The following is a 22,400-nucleotide window of genomic DNA, read 5'->3' as shown; positions in this document are numbered from 1 at the left end:
GAGGAGCTTCACACTGCACAATAATCAGAGGTTCTGTTGTTCGGTTTGTTAAGCCCTACAGATCGAAACACAATCAGCGCAGTATGACGGACAATCCAATCATGTTTAACTGCGGTGGCGAGAGCATCAGACTGATGTGGCACAGTCGCTGAAGATCATTCCCCTTATAAACGCACAGGCGCTGGGCATAGCTCTTCTGTAATGGTACATCATTTAAAAGATTGATGCCACTATCTTTATATTCAGCTCTCTGGGTTGCCAGGCATCCAGCGGACTGATGAAATCCTTCCTGGCTGACCCTGAGGTCAGCTCTCAATCTGGGGTGGTCAATCAAGAGTGAGTTTCTATTTGGACTAGTGGGGCAGATAAATCAGCCACTTCCCTCCTCCTTGAGACTGGCTCTGACAGTAAATTTATTTTCTTAGCCCTCATCCTCCAAAGCAATTTCAAGACGTTCTGTTTTTATATTGATTCAGTTTTAGATTTCTAATGCTTGCGACAGCTGGATATTACCGTAATTTTAACTCTACGTTTATTAACAATGCAACTCTAACAGTCTTCTGAGCTGATGTAAAGGTATATTGATTTGCGCTCCAGAACCAAACTGTTCCAGGTTTCGAAAAGTAGTTCTCAAATAAATTATTTGACTTCATAATGGCTGTGTAATGACCGCAACAATAATGCAATCTTGCATCTGGATATCGTTAGCAGATCTCATGATGAATTTCAGCTCGCTCTGACATTTAAGCATCTTAAATACTGCGTATGGTATGTAGAAAGTCCAAAATATGTCAATTTTATGAGAGGTTTTTAGAATAATGTCCCAAGTCTGTATAAACACAAAGCTCTGTTCAAATCCTAGAGCGAAAATGGATTTTTAACTTTTAAAAAATGTTGCCTATATGATTGCGCTGCTTTACTATTTAATAAATAAATGAATAGTACACTTATACCATCCATTTAGACTATATAACGTACAATATTCAACTTCCAGAAATAAGTTCCATTTGCTTATAAAAAAAGAGAAATTGCTAACAACCAGAGTATCAAAACAAGAAAATCTCACCAATATATATATATATATATATATATATATATATATATATATATATATATATATATACACACAATTTTTTTGCAACCCCTTTTACACTGGAAATATGTGCTTGTGGTGATGTTTCTGCAACGCCGATATCCTTACTGCATGTTTTTCGCAGCAGTTTCAAAGTGAAATGTCCAGTGAGTAGCACTTAAACTTGCATTCAATATGTGTCCATGACACATTTTTATTATGTTGGTACAGGCACGTATTGCTGTGCTTCGTATTACATTACTACAGATATGCATTACTATGACATTACTACTTTGCTATGTACTGTACTGTACATACTGCAGCATTCAGAATTCCAGTGTCCGGGAAAAATAACAAACCCAACCCTAAACCTACCTGATCGTGATCGTGAATTGCTCATTTGCTGATGAAAGCGTGATATTGTAACTTAGATGTGGCTTTTATTGTTATTATTATCATTAATATTATTATAATTATTAATTATTTTTATAATTTCATAATAATAATAATGGAACCAAAGTTGCTTAACAAATGGATGGGCACTAATGCAATTCAATTTTGAGTGGTGTCTGTCACAGGCTTCACGGAACGTACCTATTTCAGCATGCTGCAAAGTACATACATACATACATACATACAACTTGATGCTTTTATCCTGACAGATAAATATGTATTCTGTGGTTAGAGCTGACCAGAGATCAGCATGTATTTCTGTGTGTAAGTCCTCAGTGTTTCAGCAGCTCACTCTCATGCGTCAGCCAGCAATTTGGTGCATAGTGCAATTTCTGTTTCACCCTTTGGACAGCAGTCTTCCTCATTAGCGAGGCAATCTCTGTATGTAATTTTCTGTCTTTATGTTTCTTACCTACTCTTTTTTGACTTTCTGCCATCCTCTGTAGAATGATGCTGTATTGACATTTGTTGTATTAGTCATTTTTTAACCTTGTGCAATATTCTCATGTCATTCTTTGCTGGAGTTTATGCAAAATGAGTAGTATTTTATTAATATGTGCTAATAGCAGCTTGAAGAGGCTAGAGGAATGTATTTTTTTAATTGATTTCCTATTTTGACGTTTCGGTACTGTATGCATATTACTAACATACTGGCTGTTTGTTAGTACTTATAAAGCAAATACTGATGCATGATGGCACCATATTTCCTATCCCTTAATCTAACACCATACCTATATTTAACAACCACCCAAATTAAAGTGTGAAAAAAGTGCGCCTGCAAAATAATGTCGGCACCACGAGCAGGGACTCGCCATTACTGAGAAAAAAAAAAAAAAACAATTACAAAACCAGCTATGTTATTTTATATTGTTTCATTTATGTTTTTATTTTATTTTATTGTGACTCATGTTTCACCAGAGTGGTGTGCAATGCTGTACCGGGTGCGCGACCGAGCAAGTTTACTGTCAGCTATACTTACAGAGCTGGTTATGTGATACAAACATCAAAATGTATTAGTTCACAAATAATGCATGGTAAAAGTGTTTTGAGTAAAAGTGAAAATTAATAATAATAATAATGTTGCTGTTTTACTGCCAGTAGTGTTGTGTGGGAATTGTGAATTGTGTCTATATGCAAGTTTTTGATGTGCTGGTGGTTTTCTAATGAGCTTAGGTTGGAAGTTAATGTGTTGAGAATCTGGTTTATGTTTCCTATCAAAGTTTTACTATGTGGTTCTAGAGTGGCTCTCATTGACATTTCAGCAGCACCAACAAGTTACTGAGGAATGAATCCTCAAGGAACCAGTGGCGCAAAATTATTATAAAAAATAAAAGACGTAAAAGCATTCACCTGAGGTTGATGGCACTGGTTAAAAAATCATTTATTTTATTGTGTGATTTCAGGGGAGGATAAGGAAACATTGTCCCTGATCTGATATGCATTACTGATTTTCAGACTAACGTTAACTGTCACTGGAGCCAAAGTCATATGTGGCATATTTTATTTTACGGCATTAAAAGAGCGGGGTGCATTTCTTTACAAAGTGCAGTGCACTGTTATAAAGCTATGACCCTTTAAATGAGCTGGTCATAGCATCCACTCAGTGTGATTACACTGTCGAGGGAAGGGTGGTTTGTAAGGTCTTCATTTTTTTTATTTGATTTTTAACAGGAAATGAGCCATAATTTAACACCTTATTCAAGAAATGCCTTTCACTCCATCAGCGCATTAGGTAATGATTATTTTGTGAATTCTTGGGGATACAATGCTCAATTAATCTTTGATGAAACCCTTGCTTATGAGGCGGTCTGTGGCATCACAATCCGCACTGTTGCCAAGAGCCTGTCAGCGCAGTCAAGGCCAAGTCCCATGGACGAAGTTTAACATTTAGATAACATACTTCTCACCTGAATAAAGGGCACATGCAAGAGCTGATCAATAGTTCAGACCTTAAGAGGAAATGCATTTATTGGTTGGTATTTAGGAGGTATCCGTCCTCTCTGCAGAGTTGGAGTCGAGACCAGCCCTGGACTGAAAGGGATCAAAGTAAAACAGAGATATTACCTGCAAATAGAAATGCAATGGTACAGAATGTACAATTACAACAAAGATTAGTTTAAATGGATGCTAAGTTTATGATGAAATCCAGGGCAGACAGACTTTAATAACATGCACCCAACATCTTCTTACTGTTGAATGATGTATGGGATGCAATTAAATAAACTAGACCTGAAATTTAGGTGCTCAGCTACAGAGAGAACGGCTGATTTTTGACGGGGTGAAATGCAAGACTGAACTGATAAATTGTGCCCTGTTTTAACTTCAGCTTTAGCCCATTAAACTCCGTCACTGTCTGCCATCATCCATGTTTGATGACTTTGGTTGTGGACACAGTCTGAGAATATGTGTGACGGTCTGATGAAACCTGCTTCTCTCAGCATCCGCAGGCTCTCATTAGTAATTTTTACACCTGATTGCTCTTCACACACTATATCTGTGTGGTACGAGGAGTGTTTTTTTTTTTTTGCAATCATCCTGCAGTGTATACAAGAAAAAAGTGGGAAAATTTAGTGGTAGAGGTGAATTCTATAAACAAGTGAAGCTCATTAATGAAACATGAAACTTGAGTAAAACATATTTAGTACAAAAAAAAAAAAAAAAAAAGATGTACTTCTTTACGTGCCTTATTTAGCCATTTGCATCACACAGTTCACAGCACCTGATGGATGTATTCATTATGAAGACACTGAAACTTCAACATTAATTGGTTTAATTGCAGATGAGTGACAATTCAACTATATCCAAAAAATAATTAGGCTAGAATCTTGACTGCTGGACTAGCATATAGGGGATGTTATGGTTATGGAGGCCACTCCTAAAAGCCCCAGGCCCTAGATGATCATCTCCTCTGCCTATAGCTAGCACAGGCTCTGGTTATCCCTTATACTGTATATATATCTTGAAATAGTCTGGGAATTTATTGTGCCTGAAGGTAATTTTTGGAGGAAAACTGGCTTAATGTATTCACCTATTCACATACACAGAATTATTCAGATAGGCTCAATGAAACAAACTGTAAATTTAAGCTTGAATGAAACTAACTTCAGACAGAGTTGTTTGATAAAATGATAATAGAAGAGAGAGAAAGGCGCTGGAATCCCTCTCTTGATGCTGCAATGTTCCAGTAATGAAGATGGGGATTGTGTGTGTTTCGTCTGGGCTGTTATTGTGAACCCAGGGCTGTTGGCATCGCCAGTGTCGTCGAGCTGCACCCATCCATGAACCCACCATCTGGATTCTCCCACAAATCACATTAAAGTTGCAGTCGCAGGAATACATCAAGCTAAATGAATACTGGCTCAGGGCTCCACAGTCAGTCTGATGGAGAGACAGACCGACGTGTCGCGGTGATGATCAGTCCTGCACTCTGATGGCAGCTCATGTCTGTCACATTGACTGTTCTAAAGCACAGCAAAAATATGAATCAAACATTTCTTTAAAATAATTTATATATATATATATATATATATATATATATATATATATATATATATATATATATATATATTATATATATATATATATATATATATATATATATATATATATATATATATATATATATTATACAGGTTTTCAAAAAAAATTCTTGTAACATTTAAAGTACACTATAAGTGCACATTTATTGTAATCAAGTGCACTTCTTTTTCACAAGGGTGATCACAGGTTACAGCCCACCTCTCTTCAACAAGACAATTTGACACATCATTCGTGTCATAAGTAGCATAAACAGAGCACTGTAATGTTTAATAGATACCACAGGGATAGAAGTTTGTTTAAATCCATCAGTATGAACATTAATAAACATCAGTAAGTGTATTATGAAGGTTGCTGTCTGATGTAGCAGATTAATTCATGTGCCATTTGAAAATGGCCTTTTAAATGTAATTCAGGATTGGTTAATGTGAGACCTGTTATTTGTGAAACAAAAGCATATTATATATATATATATATAAATATATATATATATATATATATATATATATATATATATATATATATATATATATATATATATATATATATATATATATATATATATATATATATATATATATATATATATATTTCTTGTGTGTGTAAAGGTAAATAAAGTCAACATAACCTCTAACACAGTCCTTTACAGAGAGAATGTGTAATTACTTTGAAGCAATTATCTGTATGCCCACTGCACATTTCCTTCCATTAGAAATTGATATGCTGTATTATATCAGGACTAGCTTCCATTAACATGTTTTATGTCAATGCTTGAGGTATGATTTATTATTTATTTAAGAGAATGATACAGTACATTCTCTGACACGAAAGAGTCCATGTAACCTAATAGCTCTGTGAATATTCCTTTTTTTTTTTTATTTTTGAATCATGTGGGATACATTGAGTCTCCTGATGTGCTATAGTAATGTTGCATAAATCATAAAAAAAAAAAAAAAAAAAAAAGGTTTTGTCCTTCAGGAATATCTAATGCATTCCCTCACTGATGTTTACAGAAAACACTGTATGAGCTTTTGTATTATGCCAAATTTACACTGCAAAAGTGTTTCTGAAGCGGCATTTGGGTGTCTTTACACAGACTGTTAAAAGCTGCTCAGAGGTGGCCTAAATTCATTTACACATCAGTTATTGATCCAAGGGCTGATATGGGTTAGAGCTGGAATAGTCTGGCATTTAGATGCGGCAATGCATCTTTACACTGCATTTTACACAGAGCAGACTGCACTATCACATAACTACAACTGAATTTATATATATATATATATATATATATATATATATATATATATATATTAGGGGTGTAACGATACGCGTATTCGTATTGAACCATTCAATACGAGGCTCTCGGTTCGGTACGCAGTACGCATTATGTACCGAACGGTTCGTTGAACTAATTAATTATATAAAAAAAAAAAAAAAAAAAAAGGGAAATATAATTATATGCGTTCAATAAGGTAGCCCAATAACACAAACAACGTAAAAGGCAACGCCCCTGACACTCCCGAAGAAGAAAAAAACACCAACTTATATGTTTATGTTAGGCTACTCAGTCAGGCGCTCGCTCACTCAGTACGCACTGAGTGAGCGAGCAGTTCATGCAAGGTACGCGGTGGCCAATGCGTTTAACAGACCAGAAATAGAAGATCCTCCAATAACCAACAGGTCTGGTGTTTGGGTGCACTTTGGATTCCCTGTATGCTATAATGGTGATGGCAAGAGAGTGGTGGATAAAAAAACAACAACGGTATGTCGCATCTGCTACATGACAATAGGGTACACCAGCGGGAATACAAAAAAAAAAAAAAACACCAGTGGGAATACTTGAAACATGTCAACTCATTTACGCCAACATCACCTTAGTTTGTCAGTATCTGGGAAAAGACGAAAAAGAGGAGAAACATACATGCAACAAACTATCCCCGCAGCATTTATTAGACAGACATTTCCAACTGACTCAAACAAGACAAAAGACATCACCGCGGCGATTAGTACATTTACATTATAGCTGCGGCTATGAGACCTTACTATTTACCATTCATTCTGTCATCACCATTATAGCTTACAGGGAATCCAAAGTGCACCCAAACACCAGACCTGTTGGTTATTGGAGGATCTTCTATTTCTGGTCTGTTAAATGCATTAGACATTTTGCAACGAGCCTTCAGCGCGTGCTGAGTGAGCGAGCGCCTTAGGGGCTGTTCACATATCGCGCCTAAAAACGCGTGGAAAACGCTAGGCGCGTCTTTTTCCTCCTTTCCAAATCGCTCGGGCAGAAGCGCCCCTGAGGCATCTGCCTTTGCTAAGCTACAATGACGGGCTCTCTCCATGAGAAGCGGAAATTTCAGCAAAGGATAAATGGATTTGCAGCTCTAAAAATCACTTGCAGTAGCTCTGCTACTAAATTTATTTCAAGATTCAAGAAGTTACTATGTTGTGTATTGCTATTGCATTTAACACAAGCATGCATTCACGTGCACATACACACATACAGAGCGAAGGATATTATGACAGCCCTGGTAAATAAGCCCAAGCCGTTCACGACAGAATACATCAATCACTCCTCCGTTTTATTCCATTATGTAAAGTCCTCCCACTCCAAGGGGACAGTTCAAAGTCAAGTGGACCTCTGGCAAAACTTTCACAACAAACTTGCTGCTCTCCGACAGCATGATTCACTGTCACTGTCGGCAGAATATTCTGAGCACATTTACTGGGGCTGAACTGTAAACATGTGTCGTAGTTTCCGTGCTGTACGTGGGTCCGTATTAGGTGCTCGTATCCAGAACGGGCTGATGCGCTGCTTAATGTGAAATCAAGAAAGTTCTGTCATCGGCTATCTGCAGCGCTTTCTACCTGTTGCTCGCTGATGTGAAATCAATAATGTCTTTGGATCCCTGTAATGACTTTAACATTGATTCTCTTTCCCGTTTTCAGGTTTGCAGGTCATTTTCCCCGAGTACCTTCAGGAGAAGTTCGTCCAGTCAGCTCTCAGCTACATCATGTGTAATGGGGAGGGAGAATACATCTGCCAGAACAGCCAGTGCATCTGTCAGTGCGCCGACGAGTACCCACAATGCAACTGTCCCACCACTGACCTCCAGATTATGGAGAACACGCTCATCGGCATGGCAGAGACTTGGGAAGCGTCTTACAATGACTTTGAGAACTCAGGTAACACTGGAGCAGCCATTTCAATAACACCAAAAAGCTAGACACTTTTCAGGACTCTGAATTCCAGGCTAAAAAGAAAACTGAAAAAAAAAAAAAGCTGAAAAATAAATAAAGAATATCATCAAGGGATGATATTTCCCCACTTAAAATGACATGATTATTGGGGACATTTTTGGCAAACTGGTCAAGTTGATTAAATATACAGTATGTGTCATATTTCATGTAAATTCAATAAATGTAATTAGAATAAGAAGTGATATTTTAAAACCCAGCTGTCTAAACTAGATAGATGGCCACTCAACACCAAAACCAAAATACATTAATTACTATCTATACTTTTTCAGTGGAAACATCATTTCAAAACCCTAGTGGTAAATTGAGTCTGCTCACAGAATGGCAACACGATGATCTGACAGCATTATCCGGCAAGTTAGCTTGTCATGTCTGTCAGCAAGTCTGGTCTAGAGCCAATTTTATAATCCATTGTCAAATTTGACAGTTTCACCACGCCACAAATCATGACTAATAAGTAGACGTGGCGACAGCGAGCATTGGAGTCAGGTGTTGTAATCCCACTCGCGGATCGATTTCGACAACGCTCTCACCACCACACACTACCACGGCAGCGCTAATTGGGCTAAGTGACGTTTGAAGTCATCTTCATTGATTTTGCTTGAATTAAACAGAAGACTTCTGTTTGCTCATTCAATAGAGGAGCTGCTCTCGGCTCCTCTCTAGGCATACACTCAGTGCTCATTATACGGCAGTCGTCTTTACAGGCATTATACTTGCCTTTTCACTAATTTTTGCTGAGAGAACATATAAAGAAAATATAAGGAAGTTGACTCCATGCTGACAAATAATGCATATATATATATATATATATATATATATATATATATATATATATATATATATATATATATGTATATACCCCCTGTTATACATTGTACAGTACTTTTAATACAATGTATAACAGGGGGTATACTAAAAGTTGCATGCCACAGCTGCTTTTATTTGATCAAAAATGCATTATGAAATAGTAATATAGTGAAAAAGTATTACAATTTAGAATAGCTGCTTACTATGTGAATATATAGTAAAATTAAATTTATTGTTGTGATCAAAGCTGCATTTTCAGCAGCATTAATCTTGGCTTTAGTGTCACATGATCTATCAGAAGTTATTCTAATATGCTGATTCGCTGTTCAAAAAATATCTGATTATCATCAATGTTGAAAACAGTTGTGCTGCTGAATTTGATGAATAGAAAGTTCTTTTTTTTACCATTTTAAATGTCTTTACTCTCACTTTTGATCAATTTAAAGCATTCTCGATGAATAAAGTCTTACTGACGCCAAATGCTTGACCAGCAATCAAATGAACATACTAATTAAAAATGTATGTAATGCAAATGGATAACAAATGACTGCATATTTAAGCAAACTTACTGAATCTAGGCTGTCCTTGTCCGGTCAACCGTAAGCTTTAAATGTTATTAATCATTTGCTTATATGCTGAGTCTGTTGTTGATTTCTGTGAGCTGCCTTGTACTGAAAACTCTGCATAGGACTTGCATGCTAACTCCTCTCTGTGAGCCAATCTGCAATAAAGCAAGCATGAATAATTCAGCGCCCCACAATGCTTTCTCTGGGAGAAGAGGCACTTCTTGCGGTTTATTGTAACAGTCAATTTCACCCCACTGCCTGAACTGAAATCGCACGCCACGGGCGAAAGCTCTGCTCCATTCCCGCTCCCAAAAGATGGATTCACAGAAAAGCTGTGCAGGTTTATGAATGAATCTTCTATACCCACCAACTACTTTTCTGATATTAGAGCTGCATTGCATAGCAAACATGTCAGTATGTGTATCCCATTTAGATTTTGTCTGTCGGTTTAAGAGAACGAACACACTTGAAAACTAAACACCAGCAAACCTAAATGTGCTTCTATCACCAGTGTATGGTTCGAGATTTATTTATTTATTGATTGATTTGTATATTTTTTACATGTGTAACCAGATCATCACTGACACATGTTGGCTATTGAAGTATATATACATACAGTACACTTACAACATACTCAAACACAACGCAATGCTGAAGCAATGCTGTATAGCAAATATCAGCTGCATGATTGTTAATATTGTCGCAAAATATAACTACATCATTGTCCAACCCTAATCTGCTAAATGCGGCTACAAGGCAGGAAGATATTAAGATATTAGCAACATTAACATAATTTTCTTTAAAGCTGCTTTGAAACAATTTCTATTCTGAAAAGTGCTATAGAAAACAACTGACTTTAAAATTGTTGAAATATTTATATATATATTGTCTTGATTGCTTTACGTCCTTATATGTGACCCTTGACCACACATCTAGTCTCAGGCAAAAATGCATTTTATGGGTCAAAATTAGTGATTTTTCTTTTAAGCAATTAAGAAAAGATCATGTTCCATGAAGATATTTTGTAAAAGTAAATATATATAAAATCTTAATTTATGATTATAGTAATATGTTTTTGCTAAGAACTACATTTGGACAACAATAAAGGCGTTTTTCTAAATATTTCGATTTCTTTGCACCCTCAGATTCCAGACTTTTAAATAGCTGGCCTATCCTATCCTAGGCCAAATATTGTCCTATCCTAACAAACCATGCATCAATAAAAAACTTATATATTAATATATTTAAATAATGTCTGACCATTACAGGCAGCTTGTCATGTTTCTGGTCTGTTAATGTCACTTCTATAGCACCTTTCTGATCTAGCAATAGTAAATTGCATTGCTGAAGGAACACAATCTCAGGCATCATTAGTCCATTAAATGAGTAATGAAAAGTATGCTGGATATGAGCAACTCAGAAGGTCTGTTCATGCATTAATAACTCTGTAACTACGTACAGTTAAACCAAAAATGATGATTGTAAAACCATTGGTCCTTGATGTAGAACATCACCTCGATAATGACCTTCAGGTAGTTATAAAAAAATAAAAAGTTGAAGAAACTTTTCCCCCACTCAGACACCAATAATAAATTCCAAATTTCATTACATAAGGAAAGCAACTAACACAATGAATTAAACATATTTTTGAAGTAGAAAAACTTAAATATTACTTTAGTATGAATGCAATTTAGGATCATTGAGTATCACAGGTTATAAATATATGGATAAATACATGTACATTATTTTATTTATTTATTTTTATTTCAAAATTTTCGCTTAACCCTGGTTTAAAACTTTCAGTCATGAAAATTCGGTTAACAGCATTCATCTGATTAACAGTATTGTGTAACATTGCAGAATGGTTGTGGAAGGGTTAGCTGAATGACATCGACGTTAAAGGGCTGTGCTGCTTAGATCACATTTAAATCAGCTCACAAGCCGACAGACATTTTTCACCTCGCTTATCAAATATTTCTAAACAAAAAACATAAAACAGAAATAGGTTACTCCCCAAGGTGATTGCTCAATATCCACCTTATGAGCATGCTAGCTTATATATTATTAACCAGTAATAAAAGGTCCAAATAAAACCAGACACTGCAATATATTTATATAGAGCAGAGGGCACTCAAATTGAGTCTGTGAACCTCAAGGTCACCGCAATATTCCTTTGGAAAGGCCCAAGGAGAAAACGCTCCAGCATGAACAGATGAATCTTCTGAAATGTCACGTTGATCAATTAGGGAAGTAATAATTGTTTGAATGTGTTAATAAAGTCTTAATTTAATGCCAGTAAGTTCTTAAATCATCACTTAACCCATCATTTAGAAGCGTGACTGAAAATGATTGTCACCGTTTTGTCCGATATAAACTGTCTGGATAATTCCAGTCATAATAGGCTGAAAAATTAGGAAGCCTCTGGGATTTTTAGTGCAAACATTTAGTTTCCCAATTGTTGAGAGTAGTTGCACAGCCAAAGACCCAGGGGCTCCTGTCATCACCTGTAAAAACTGAACATCATTTTGAAATACTAGTAGTCAGGAGATTTATAAATGATTGGGTGATACTTTATAATAAGTATACACTAACAGAATTTTTTCAAATCTTTTTTTTCTTTTTTTTTTTGAAAACTGTCAGTTTATTGTTAAAAGTGAAAGTTAAAAAGTGATGTGACATTCAGCCAAGTATGATGACCCATACTCAGAATTTGTGCTCTGCATTTAACCCATCCGAAGTGCACACACACAGAGCAGTGAACACACACACACTGTGAACACACACCCGGAGCAGTGGGCAGCCATTTATGCTGCGGCGCCCGGGGAGCAGTTGGGGGTTTGATGCCTTGCTCAAGGGCACCTAAGTCGTGGTATTGAAGGTGTAGAGAGAACTGTACATGAACTCCCCCCACCCACAATTCCTGCTGGCCCGGGCCTCAAACTCACAACCTTTCAATTGGGAGTCCGACTCTCTAACCATTAGGCCACGACTTCCCTTAAACTGTGGTTAATACATTAATAGACTTATTAACTGTGTTAACTGTGGTTAATACATTAATATACTTATGAGTTCTATTCATTGTCACTGTAATTAACCAAATTATTATTGTTTAACAAATTAACCCTAAATAGTTCCCAGTTTAGATTAGGTCATGATAAATTAAGAAATACATGTTATATGTTATTTAAATGTTATTTAATTTTATAATAAACATTAAATAACAAATAATATACTTTTCTGTTAGGGTTAGGTTTAGGGGATAGAATAATCAGTTTGCACGGTATAAAAATTATTCTGTCAACGGAGAGTCCTTGTAAACAAAGAAACATATGCCTGTGTGTGTGTGTGTGTGTGTGTCCTTAATGTATTTGTAAACAGGAACACTAAATACGAATGTGATGTGTTCGATAATTATTGTTTTAAATCAATTAATTCATGCCATTTTAATAAAAACTAATAATTGTGTTAATTAAAGTGATAATGAATAAGGAACTCACTGTTTGTACAGTGTATAATTTTTTTTAAACTACAGTTTATAAAATATTAATTAATTATAAACTATGAATTAATAGTTTGTTAATTATTTGTGAGTAACTTATTGATTGTTACTTATTATGAAGAATTACCCGAGATGACATATGAAGATAGCAATCTTCCTTTTTTTTACACATGCAAAAAAAAAAAAAAAAAAGGAAATAAACCGTGTACAGGCAGTGATAAATGCATTGCCAGTATTCTTGGGAAAAGATGATAGTGTTTGTATCATTACAGCTCTACTTTGCATGTGTATGTTAAACCAATTTTCTGTTAGGGTTAGGTTTATGGGATAGAATAATCAGTTTGCACGGTATAAAAATTATTCTGTCAACGGAGAGTCCTTGTAAACAAAGAAACATATGCCTGTGTGTGTGTGTGTGTGTGTGTGTGTGTGTGTGTGTGTGTGTGTGTGTCCTTAATGTATTTGTAAACAGGAACACTAAATACGAATGTGATGTGTTCGATAATTATTGTTTTAAATCGATTAATTCATGGCATTTTAATAAAAACTAATAAAAAAAAAGAAAAAAAAAGGAAGTAAACCTTATGTGTACAGGCAGTGATAAATGCATTGCCAGTATTCTTGGGAAAAGATGACAGTGTTTGTATCATTACAGCTCTACTGTGCATGTGTATGAGTGTGCGCATGTTCTCGGTTCCTTTTTCTTTTTGACACATAATTTTCATCAAGTAACACACCAGTAAACACAGGCACTCTGCAGACAGTCATGTGTCATTGCATCTGTGCCTGTGGCGCTTTCTGGATTCAGATGCCACAGTGTCATTTTAATAGCATATCAAGCACATGAAAGGAAACAAGCAGGTTGAGTAGTTAAACACCGTGAGTGCATGTTTAGACCATTATACTGGCATTACTAATATGACCATGCTGCAAATATTTAAATGGACCTTCAACCAACCTTGACTGCACTCAAACAGACACATGTCTAGTATGTGCCACAGGCTACAGGCACGTTCATAGTTAATGCTCATCTGACTGCTGTCTGAAATGACTGTGTCATTAGATTCCCATATAAAATGTGACATATATTTTGTTTAAACCAGTGGTGTTCGATCCTGTAGGATTGAAGCTAAACTCTACCAAAACATGGTTTAAAGTAAACATGAAAAAGAGTCTATTCTGATTAATCATGATTCAGTGTTATCCACAGGATTTTGTGAGATTGCAGAGGATGGGCCTTGGCCTTGGTTCTCTTTCAAAATAAAGACCTCCAACCTGTTTTTGGTGTCTAAAAAAAAAAAAAAAAAAAAAAAAAAAAAAAAACGGTTGCTGAAAAACATGATGTAATGCGCTGAATAATGAGTAATTCATGATATGTGAAAAAATAAAAAATAAAAATAAAAATAATAATAATAATAATAATTATATATATATATATATATATATATATTAGATCTTGTATTTATACCATATGCTATTGATCTAATTAAAATTTTATATTTTTAATATTCATATTTATAACCCCATTAATATTCATTTATCATCATTTAATACAAATATTTATTTATAAAAAAGCTATGTTGTCACACTTTAAAACTACAGTAAACAAACAAACAAACAAACAAACAAACAAGGTTCCTAAAAGGGAAATTATATATTTTTTTTTTTGGCTTGGTACACAGGCTAATGATTAATGCAGTTAATGTTAACTAGCAGTTAATCTGTTATTTAATCACTGTTTTAGGCTACTGTTTTGGTAAAACATCCTATAGCTAATAGATAACTCATCTTATATAGCTCTTGGAAATTTGACATTATGTAAGTAAATTGTATTGCATATGGTTTTGCCTGTTGACTGTAAGCGACATTGAAATATTGAATGGTGAAAGATATGAGATGGAAATCATTTTAACTCTGTACATTGAACTCTGAAGGCTCTCTATGTAATAGTATTGACACAGTGTTTGTGGTTACAATCAATCCTTCTCTGTAAGAGTCAATACTTTTCTCCATCATGTTTAACAGGTTTTTCCCATCATGGATTCCAAGTATCAATATGTGGTTTATGTGGATATGCTTTTGCCATTTACCGTCTTTCTCTCTCTTTTACCTTAGACGAGTTTAAGTCGTTTCTGAAACGTCTGCCTGCGACACACTTCCTTCCGGTGAGCAGCGTTCACCTGCTGTGGGGCAGCGACTGGGACCTTCAGAACCGCTACCGGATCATGCAGAGTTCACTGGAGGCCCAAAGACTGAAGATCCAGCGAACAGCCCGGAAACTCTTCGGTCTGAGCATTCGCTGCCACCACAACCCCAACCACCAGATGCCCAGAGAGAGGTGAGAGCTGATGTTCCCTTACAGAATAATACAGCAAGAAAATAGTATTATATTTTATATGTTTTTTATTTATTTTATTTTTTTAGCGGTGAGCAGTTCTTAAAAGAATCTTCATTTTTTAAGTGTGAATAATATTTTAATTATCTAACAAACCATTTTACACTATAAATCACCTTTTGTGGATCTTTTATTTACTTATTTATTAAAGAGTTAGATCTTATCAAAAACACTTCTACTGTGTTTGTATTGACTGTACACTAAAACACCCCAAAACTAACCAATGAGCTAGCATTATCTAACAAAGGTTGTCAAAATATTTATTTTAGTGAATTACAGAACCTTAACATTCGTTTACTAACTAAAATAACTTGTAATTTACTAGGTTGTGACAAATTGTCATTTGCTTCAGCCTATTTAAAATTGTAAACAATACACAAACAAAAGGCTCCGCTAGTCTGTGAAAAGCTGCCATGTTCATGATGTCAGTGGTTTCTCTAATTGGTTGATGTTTCTTCATGACTGCACATAGTGTGATACTTCAGTGAGAATTTGACTATTAATTACTTTTATTAAAATAAGTTATAAATATATTTTTTTCCAGAGTAAAATGTTATTGTTTAACAATTTTGGAAATCCCTGCTGGGAAAGAGAGAGTGAGAGAGAGAGAGAGAGAGAATCTGTACTGCTAGTTGTAGTGACTGCCAGTTAGTTTCTTCCCATTTAAATTAGTGGATTTTGGCCTAAATGAGATACAGAATGAGAGAAACATAAATCAGATTTCATGCTGACAAATTGGTATTTAAAAGATTTAACTGTACTGACAAAAATTTAATAAATAAAAAATTTTTTTACTTTGGCATTGTTATGGAGCTGAACTGAATCATAATTTAGCTAAATAATGACACTGTTATTTTCTGTATCTTCACTCTAAGACATGGGTGTCAAATATATGGCCCGCATACGCTGTATACGGCCCACAGAGGTGTCCAATCTGGCCCACAGGATGATTTAAATAATAATATAAAACAATAAATAAAACATCATTTTGAAAAATTAAATAAAGTGTATTCGCTACAATATTTTATTTTGAATTTAAGCAGAACACATTGCTATTATAACTGATGCTTTTGTGGCAATTTTCTGGTGATTTTAAACATGTCCAAAATAAGAGATTTGACCTGGAATGGCAGACAGGCTATTTAAAGAGAAATGGAAAAAAGGTTTTTGTAATCTCAACGCCAACAGGTAGTTTAATCTCAATTTCTGGCTGATATTAAATGACACTGTGACGCACTGGACAACTTCGCATGAAGAAAGCAAATGAGCAAGGAGTGTGCAATATTTAGCATATACTAATATCCTAACTGTTGTTTTAATGATGAAACTGACATTTTGTAACTTTGCAAAAAAACATCATGAGAGATTTTCAGTGCCGGATGAAGGCCATCAGATTACGATATAATTGAAGATATGAGGCAAAAATGCCCTGCAAGAAATTTAGTTTTTAATATTTATGTCATGATAGTTAAGCAACATCTAACTTTAAGAAGAGTGTTGCTTTCCTGAAAGTCGGTGTGATCGCAAATTAATTAATTTTATACAATAGCTCAACAAAAAAGATAAAGTATTAAGTGTGTTATATTAGTCACAATGCTGTCTATCTCTGTTTCGACAAGAAACAAGTTTTTAACAAAGCCAAAGTAAGACCAATTGTGCATCTCCGAGCAGCACTGAGTATTTTGTTACTGAATGAATCTTTGTTTTTGAACAAATCATTTGAGTCAATGAGTCAGTGGATCACTCATAAATACAGAGACTTACTGCCACCTACTGGCAGCGATTAGCGTCAATATTGACAGACCCCTAAAATAACTTAGCGTCATCTTCAAAAAAAAAAAACTTTTCATAGATTATTTTATTTATTTATTCTTCTTCTTCTTCTTCTTCTTATTATTATTATTATTGTTATTATTATTATTATTATTATTATTATTGTAGTTTGTATGGTTAAAATGTATGATATTGTGAGCAGGCTAGGGTTTAACAACATTTTATAATAACATAACATTTTCTCCAATCCGGCCCTCAGCCTTAAATGAGTTTGACACCCTTGCTCTAAGAGAAGAAGAAAAACAAAAATACAGCTCAATGTACCCTGTCCTTTACAGCTAAAGTTAATTTATAATTGATTAATTTTACAACACGCTATTTCCCTGTTAATGAATGAGAAGTTGTCTTGAAACAATATGTGTTGTATAACGCATACGACTTGATACTCAAAAGCCATGAGATGAGCCTTTCAAGGTTTATATGTGATTGCTAATGAAGCGTTCTGTTGATATTGATAAATAGAAGAGCAATCCTTCTGACTGTAGTGAAATTAAAAAGTGCAGTGATCTATAAAAAAAAAAAAGTGTCAAAATCACCGCCTGAAACAGACAAATGCAATTATCTGTCCACTAGGAAACTTGACTTATCAAACAGAGAATAATATGCACACTCAGGAAATGCAAATAAATCAAACTCTAAAATAAATGACAAAAAAAAAATGTTTATACGGTTACGGAGTTGGAGAGCATCAACTGTCACTAATGTGGAAGTGGCTCACCCACGCTCCAATGGCAGCTTTGACAAGGTCTGTGCTGAAGCGTTATCAAAGCCGAACAGAGCAGAGACAGAGCTCTTTGGGGCTCACATCAAGGACGTTTGATGGCAATAGCACACACAGAGAGAGAGAGAGAGAGAGAGAGAGAGAGAGGAATACAGAACGCAATAGACTACTTTAATTCCAGGTAAGCACGGGAATGTTATCGGTTCAGCGTGCGGCAAATAGAAAAGTTTCCTGTGATTGTAGGGGCTAATTCGTTAAACACTGGACTTCAAAGTAGAGTGTTGTTTTGCTGAGGGTGAGAGAGTCTATTTCTGTTTATATGCAACATACTAGATTCATACTTCAAAGTCAGAGCGGCTAGTTTAGCTAACTGATAACAGTGCACCAAATTAGCATCCCATTTGAATAAACTAAGCAGCAGGGGTAACGATTCGTCATGGTAAACAATCTCTGGGGGAAAGCATAGAGTTTGAACACAGTCCATGTGCTTATAGAACGCAACTTCAATTAATGCTTTGGATACAAACATACTTTTGCAATTTATACTGTTGTAGTATCAAATATCAGTACTCAAGTTTACTTGAAAATGTCTGCTACAATAAAGCAGATGCTATTTGTTTGTTTTCTAGATTGTTGTTATTATTATTATTATTATTATTATTATTATTATTATTATTATTATTATTATTATTATTATTATTATTATTATTATTATTAAATTTTAGTAATCAAAAATTTTAATTGAAATCATGAAACCAATAGCCTACAATTTAACAACGGTTTATTAAAAATAAAAAAATGATACCACATAATTGAGTAGTATATATATATATATATATATATATATATATATATATATATATATATATATATATATATATATATATATATTAAAGTTCCTATTGTCCAAATTATGCAAACTTCTCTAGCAGTGATCATTGCAAACTTTCAGCTCAAGTATAATCTGATCTGTAACCATAGGCTGAAAACTTGTTGGGAAGGTTGCTACTGTTATTTGCTGCCAGCCATCGGTTTTCTGAAAGACACGTCATTATATTCAACATGGCTATTTGACACCCCAAGAAACATAAGCATTCAAAATACCTGTGACAAATTCTGAAGAAGTCAATACTGATACACTACAGGTATCAATAATTAGAGCCATTTGAATGCTCATATACACCCAAAAAAGTATAACTATAATGTACAGCTCTTCTATCAAGTTAATTAACATAGCTTGCTGTATTGATATTGAACTTGCCTGATGTACTTTACTCATCTAGTCATAGCTGAAAGTATTTGTATTAGAAGCATCTGAGCTCAGATCAGCTGCAAATAACCGAATATATCAGTGATGTTGTTGTGCTAGCTGTGCTGTCACTCAGGATGTCCGTTCTGTCTCCACTGACCTGCTCTTCGGCCCGAAGGCCCTGATAAAGAAAGATGGCTGCTCACTTGAGGAAGAGTTTCCTGCTGACACCGAGCGGCTTCCCGTTGCTCATTATTAGCAGCAAACTGCCTCCATCCACCCCATAGACTCCAGAGATAGAAGCTAACTAACTCCATTCTGCAGACACGCTGCTTCCAGTTTGATGGCACACCAATTATCTAGAGGAAGAAAACTTCATTTGGCTCCAAACTTTGGTTACTTATGATTACTGCCAAGTCTTCTTGGGAAGTTCTTACTGAGGAGTCTGAAAGCCATAATTGTGAGACTTAATGTGCATTTAAGGGGCCGGTTTCTCTCGTTTTTTGCTTCTTCTTCTTTTTTTTCCTTTTTTTTACGCTGCTGCATAAAAATGAAAAGCAGATGATGCGGCTATGTTTAAATTTGATCTGGTTATTCATTGTCATGCAACCATGAAGAAAGTTTGGAGATAGTTTTAAGCACTAAAGTAGTTTTGTCATGCAAGCTTGTCACCTTACACTAGAGTATTTTCTTGTTAGCAATATCACTTGTAGTTTTCAATGCTTTTTATTGTTAATCAACAATAGATAATAACTGACACTATACTGCACACATTTTTGTTACTCTTGCATCGACAAAACAGAAAAAGTGTTCAAATAAAATGCAGATTTTCCTACTCATGGTCACGCTGACATGGTTTAAGAGCAGCACGTTTCTCCTCTATGATAAGTAGATTATGCTGCTGTTTCTTTATTAAGGGCAGATCCTTTGTATATATACTGTGATTTATCGAGATATTCCCTCGCGTCCATTCTTGATGCAATAGTGCCGACGCACAAGGTCTGTCTTTAGACTCGGGCAGAGGAACCAGAGCTCAGCTTTAACCTCGTCTTTGCTCAATTATTTGCCTTTTGCAAATCGTGCAGTTTCTACTTTTAGGGAAGCGTCTCAAAGTCAGCTGCTGTTTATTCCTGGCTGAGAAAAAGCTGATGCAAGTTTTACATGAATATGTTGCCTTTGTTGTTTCTTCTCCCTGAGTAGAGTCCAAGATCAGGTAACCTTAAAAATGTCCCGTTGGCTAAAATTCCTAATAAGAGATCTTTTAAGGCTGTTTCCACACTTTGTTCGATTGCTTGTTCGATATTCAGCCTCCTCGTGCTCCCATATGTCTCTTGAGGTCTGAAATCATCATTGATGTCAGTGCTAGCATCAGCTGTTTACCACCGTAATAACTCTGAAGGGATGAAGCCATTTTCTCTCTGTTATTAAACTGTTTGTCCTTTTCGATTTACTTCCAGATCTCTACATTCATAGAACAGCACTTGTCTTTAGGATGTGTCACATAAGGCAAAAAATAAATAAATAAATAAATACATGAGCCGTGCTTTGAAGGCAATTTATTTTGAGACAAGCAGCTATAAGCAATATACTATAAAAAAGCAGCACATTTGTGCTTAATCTCAAATGTTTAGGAGCACATAAAGAACTATAGGAGCACAATAAAAAAAATCTCAAATTTTGGTCACACCTTAGTTTAAGGTCCAATTCTCGCTTTTAACTAACATTGTTGCCCCATTAAATTCCTAATTTTCTGCTTATTAATAATTAGTAAGTTAGTTGTTAACAATAAAAAATAAAAGATAACCTAAAGTTAAGGCTTAGCGTTAAGGCTATAAAAACGTCAATCCGAAAACAAATTAATTTAAGGTGAAACTTATCCCTACCTCTCTCATTTCGCACAAATCCAAATGTTTGCATATTCATGATGTATCTGGATGCTAAAATATTATTTATTACAGGCAAGGCTTTGTACTTTCATTGTCATAATACATTATCCTTTACATCCGTTAAATCTGTACAGTGAAGTGGTGGTCACACTGAATGCAAACAGATTGTCCAACGGAGCAGTGCAACTTTTTGTTTCTTTTACTTCATTTTATTTCAATAATAAACAGGCTGTAATGTCTCAAAATATGTTTTGTCTGGGTGTGCGTGAGGCGCTGGTGTGATATGGTCATACCAACGCTTGTTGGTTATACAGATAAAAGCAAGACATCATTCAAAAAGCTTTTGCAAAACAAAGCAAACTACTGCCATCTCCGTTTCCTTTCCGAGAACTTTGGAACGCATCACAATAAACCGTAACTCACACGTTTTTTCTTTAGTTTTGTTAATCTGTCAGTGATTAAAAGTACATTTATTTTTTGCAAATGCCTACATATTCCTTTTTTTTTTTGTAAGCCTTTAGTTTTATTCAGATTTCTCCGTTAAAAAGAGTGCTGCAGGTGTGTGTGATCTGTTGAATTGATCATACACTATCCTCGGATTAACTCTAATGCCATTGGGACTTCCCTATGATGAGTTCACAGTTGAGTGTGGACAGGCATTTCACTCGCTGGATGCATTAGCTCACATTTGCACAGGCCATACTACTGGAATTCGTTATTGGTTGATAGCAAATTTTTAATATTAAATGGAAACGTTATTAACCGGTTAATTACCCTCAAAAATGTACTATTCTGTTCAGAGCTATACGATTTGATTTTGTTTCTGGTTCTATTCCTGTAACACACACACGAAAAAAAATAAAAAATAAATAAATAAAAAGTACAGTTTTAAAATGAAAAATAAATAACATAATCTAATTTAAAGTCAGTACACAATAAATATTAAAACTAAATAAGAAAATTAAAACTTCAACAGTAAATGTTTCTGATCTTTTATCACTAAAGAATACAAGTGGTTCTATTAATATTACAGTACATAGGCTACTTGGATGGTATAAAACACACTGTAGGAAAGTTTAAGAGCAACCCAGACTTTTGATTTTCCTAACATTAGAAAG

The 22,400-nt window shown here is 35.0% G+C and overlaps 1 protein-coding gene across 1 annotated transcript in view; it reads left to right on the top strand.

Moving 5' to 3' along the window:
- Positions 1–22,400, top strand: part of brinp1 (bone morphogenetic protein/retinoic acid inducible neural-specific 1) — a 173,408-nt gene that overhangs the window by 137,557 nt on the left and 13,451 nt on the right. The window contains exons 6-7 of the mRNA XM_026240636.1: positions 8,015–8,251; positions 15,314–15,536. Of these exons, the coding sequence (XP_026096421.1) occupies positions 8,015–8,251; positions 15,314–15,536 (460 nt within the window). The remainder of the gene's footprint in view (positions 1–8,014; positions 8,252–15,313; positions 15,537–22,400) is intronic.

Source organism: Carassius auratus, linkage group LG30F, assembly GCF_003368295.1.
Source record: "Carassius auratus strain Wakin linkage group LG30F, ASM336829v1, whole genome shotgun sequence".
Taxonomy (NCBI): Eukaryota; Metazoa; Chordata; class Actinopteri; order Cypriniformes; family Cyprinidae; genus Carassius; species Carassius auratus.
This window is presented reverse-complemented; position numbering and strand designations above follow the sequence as displayed.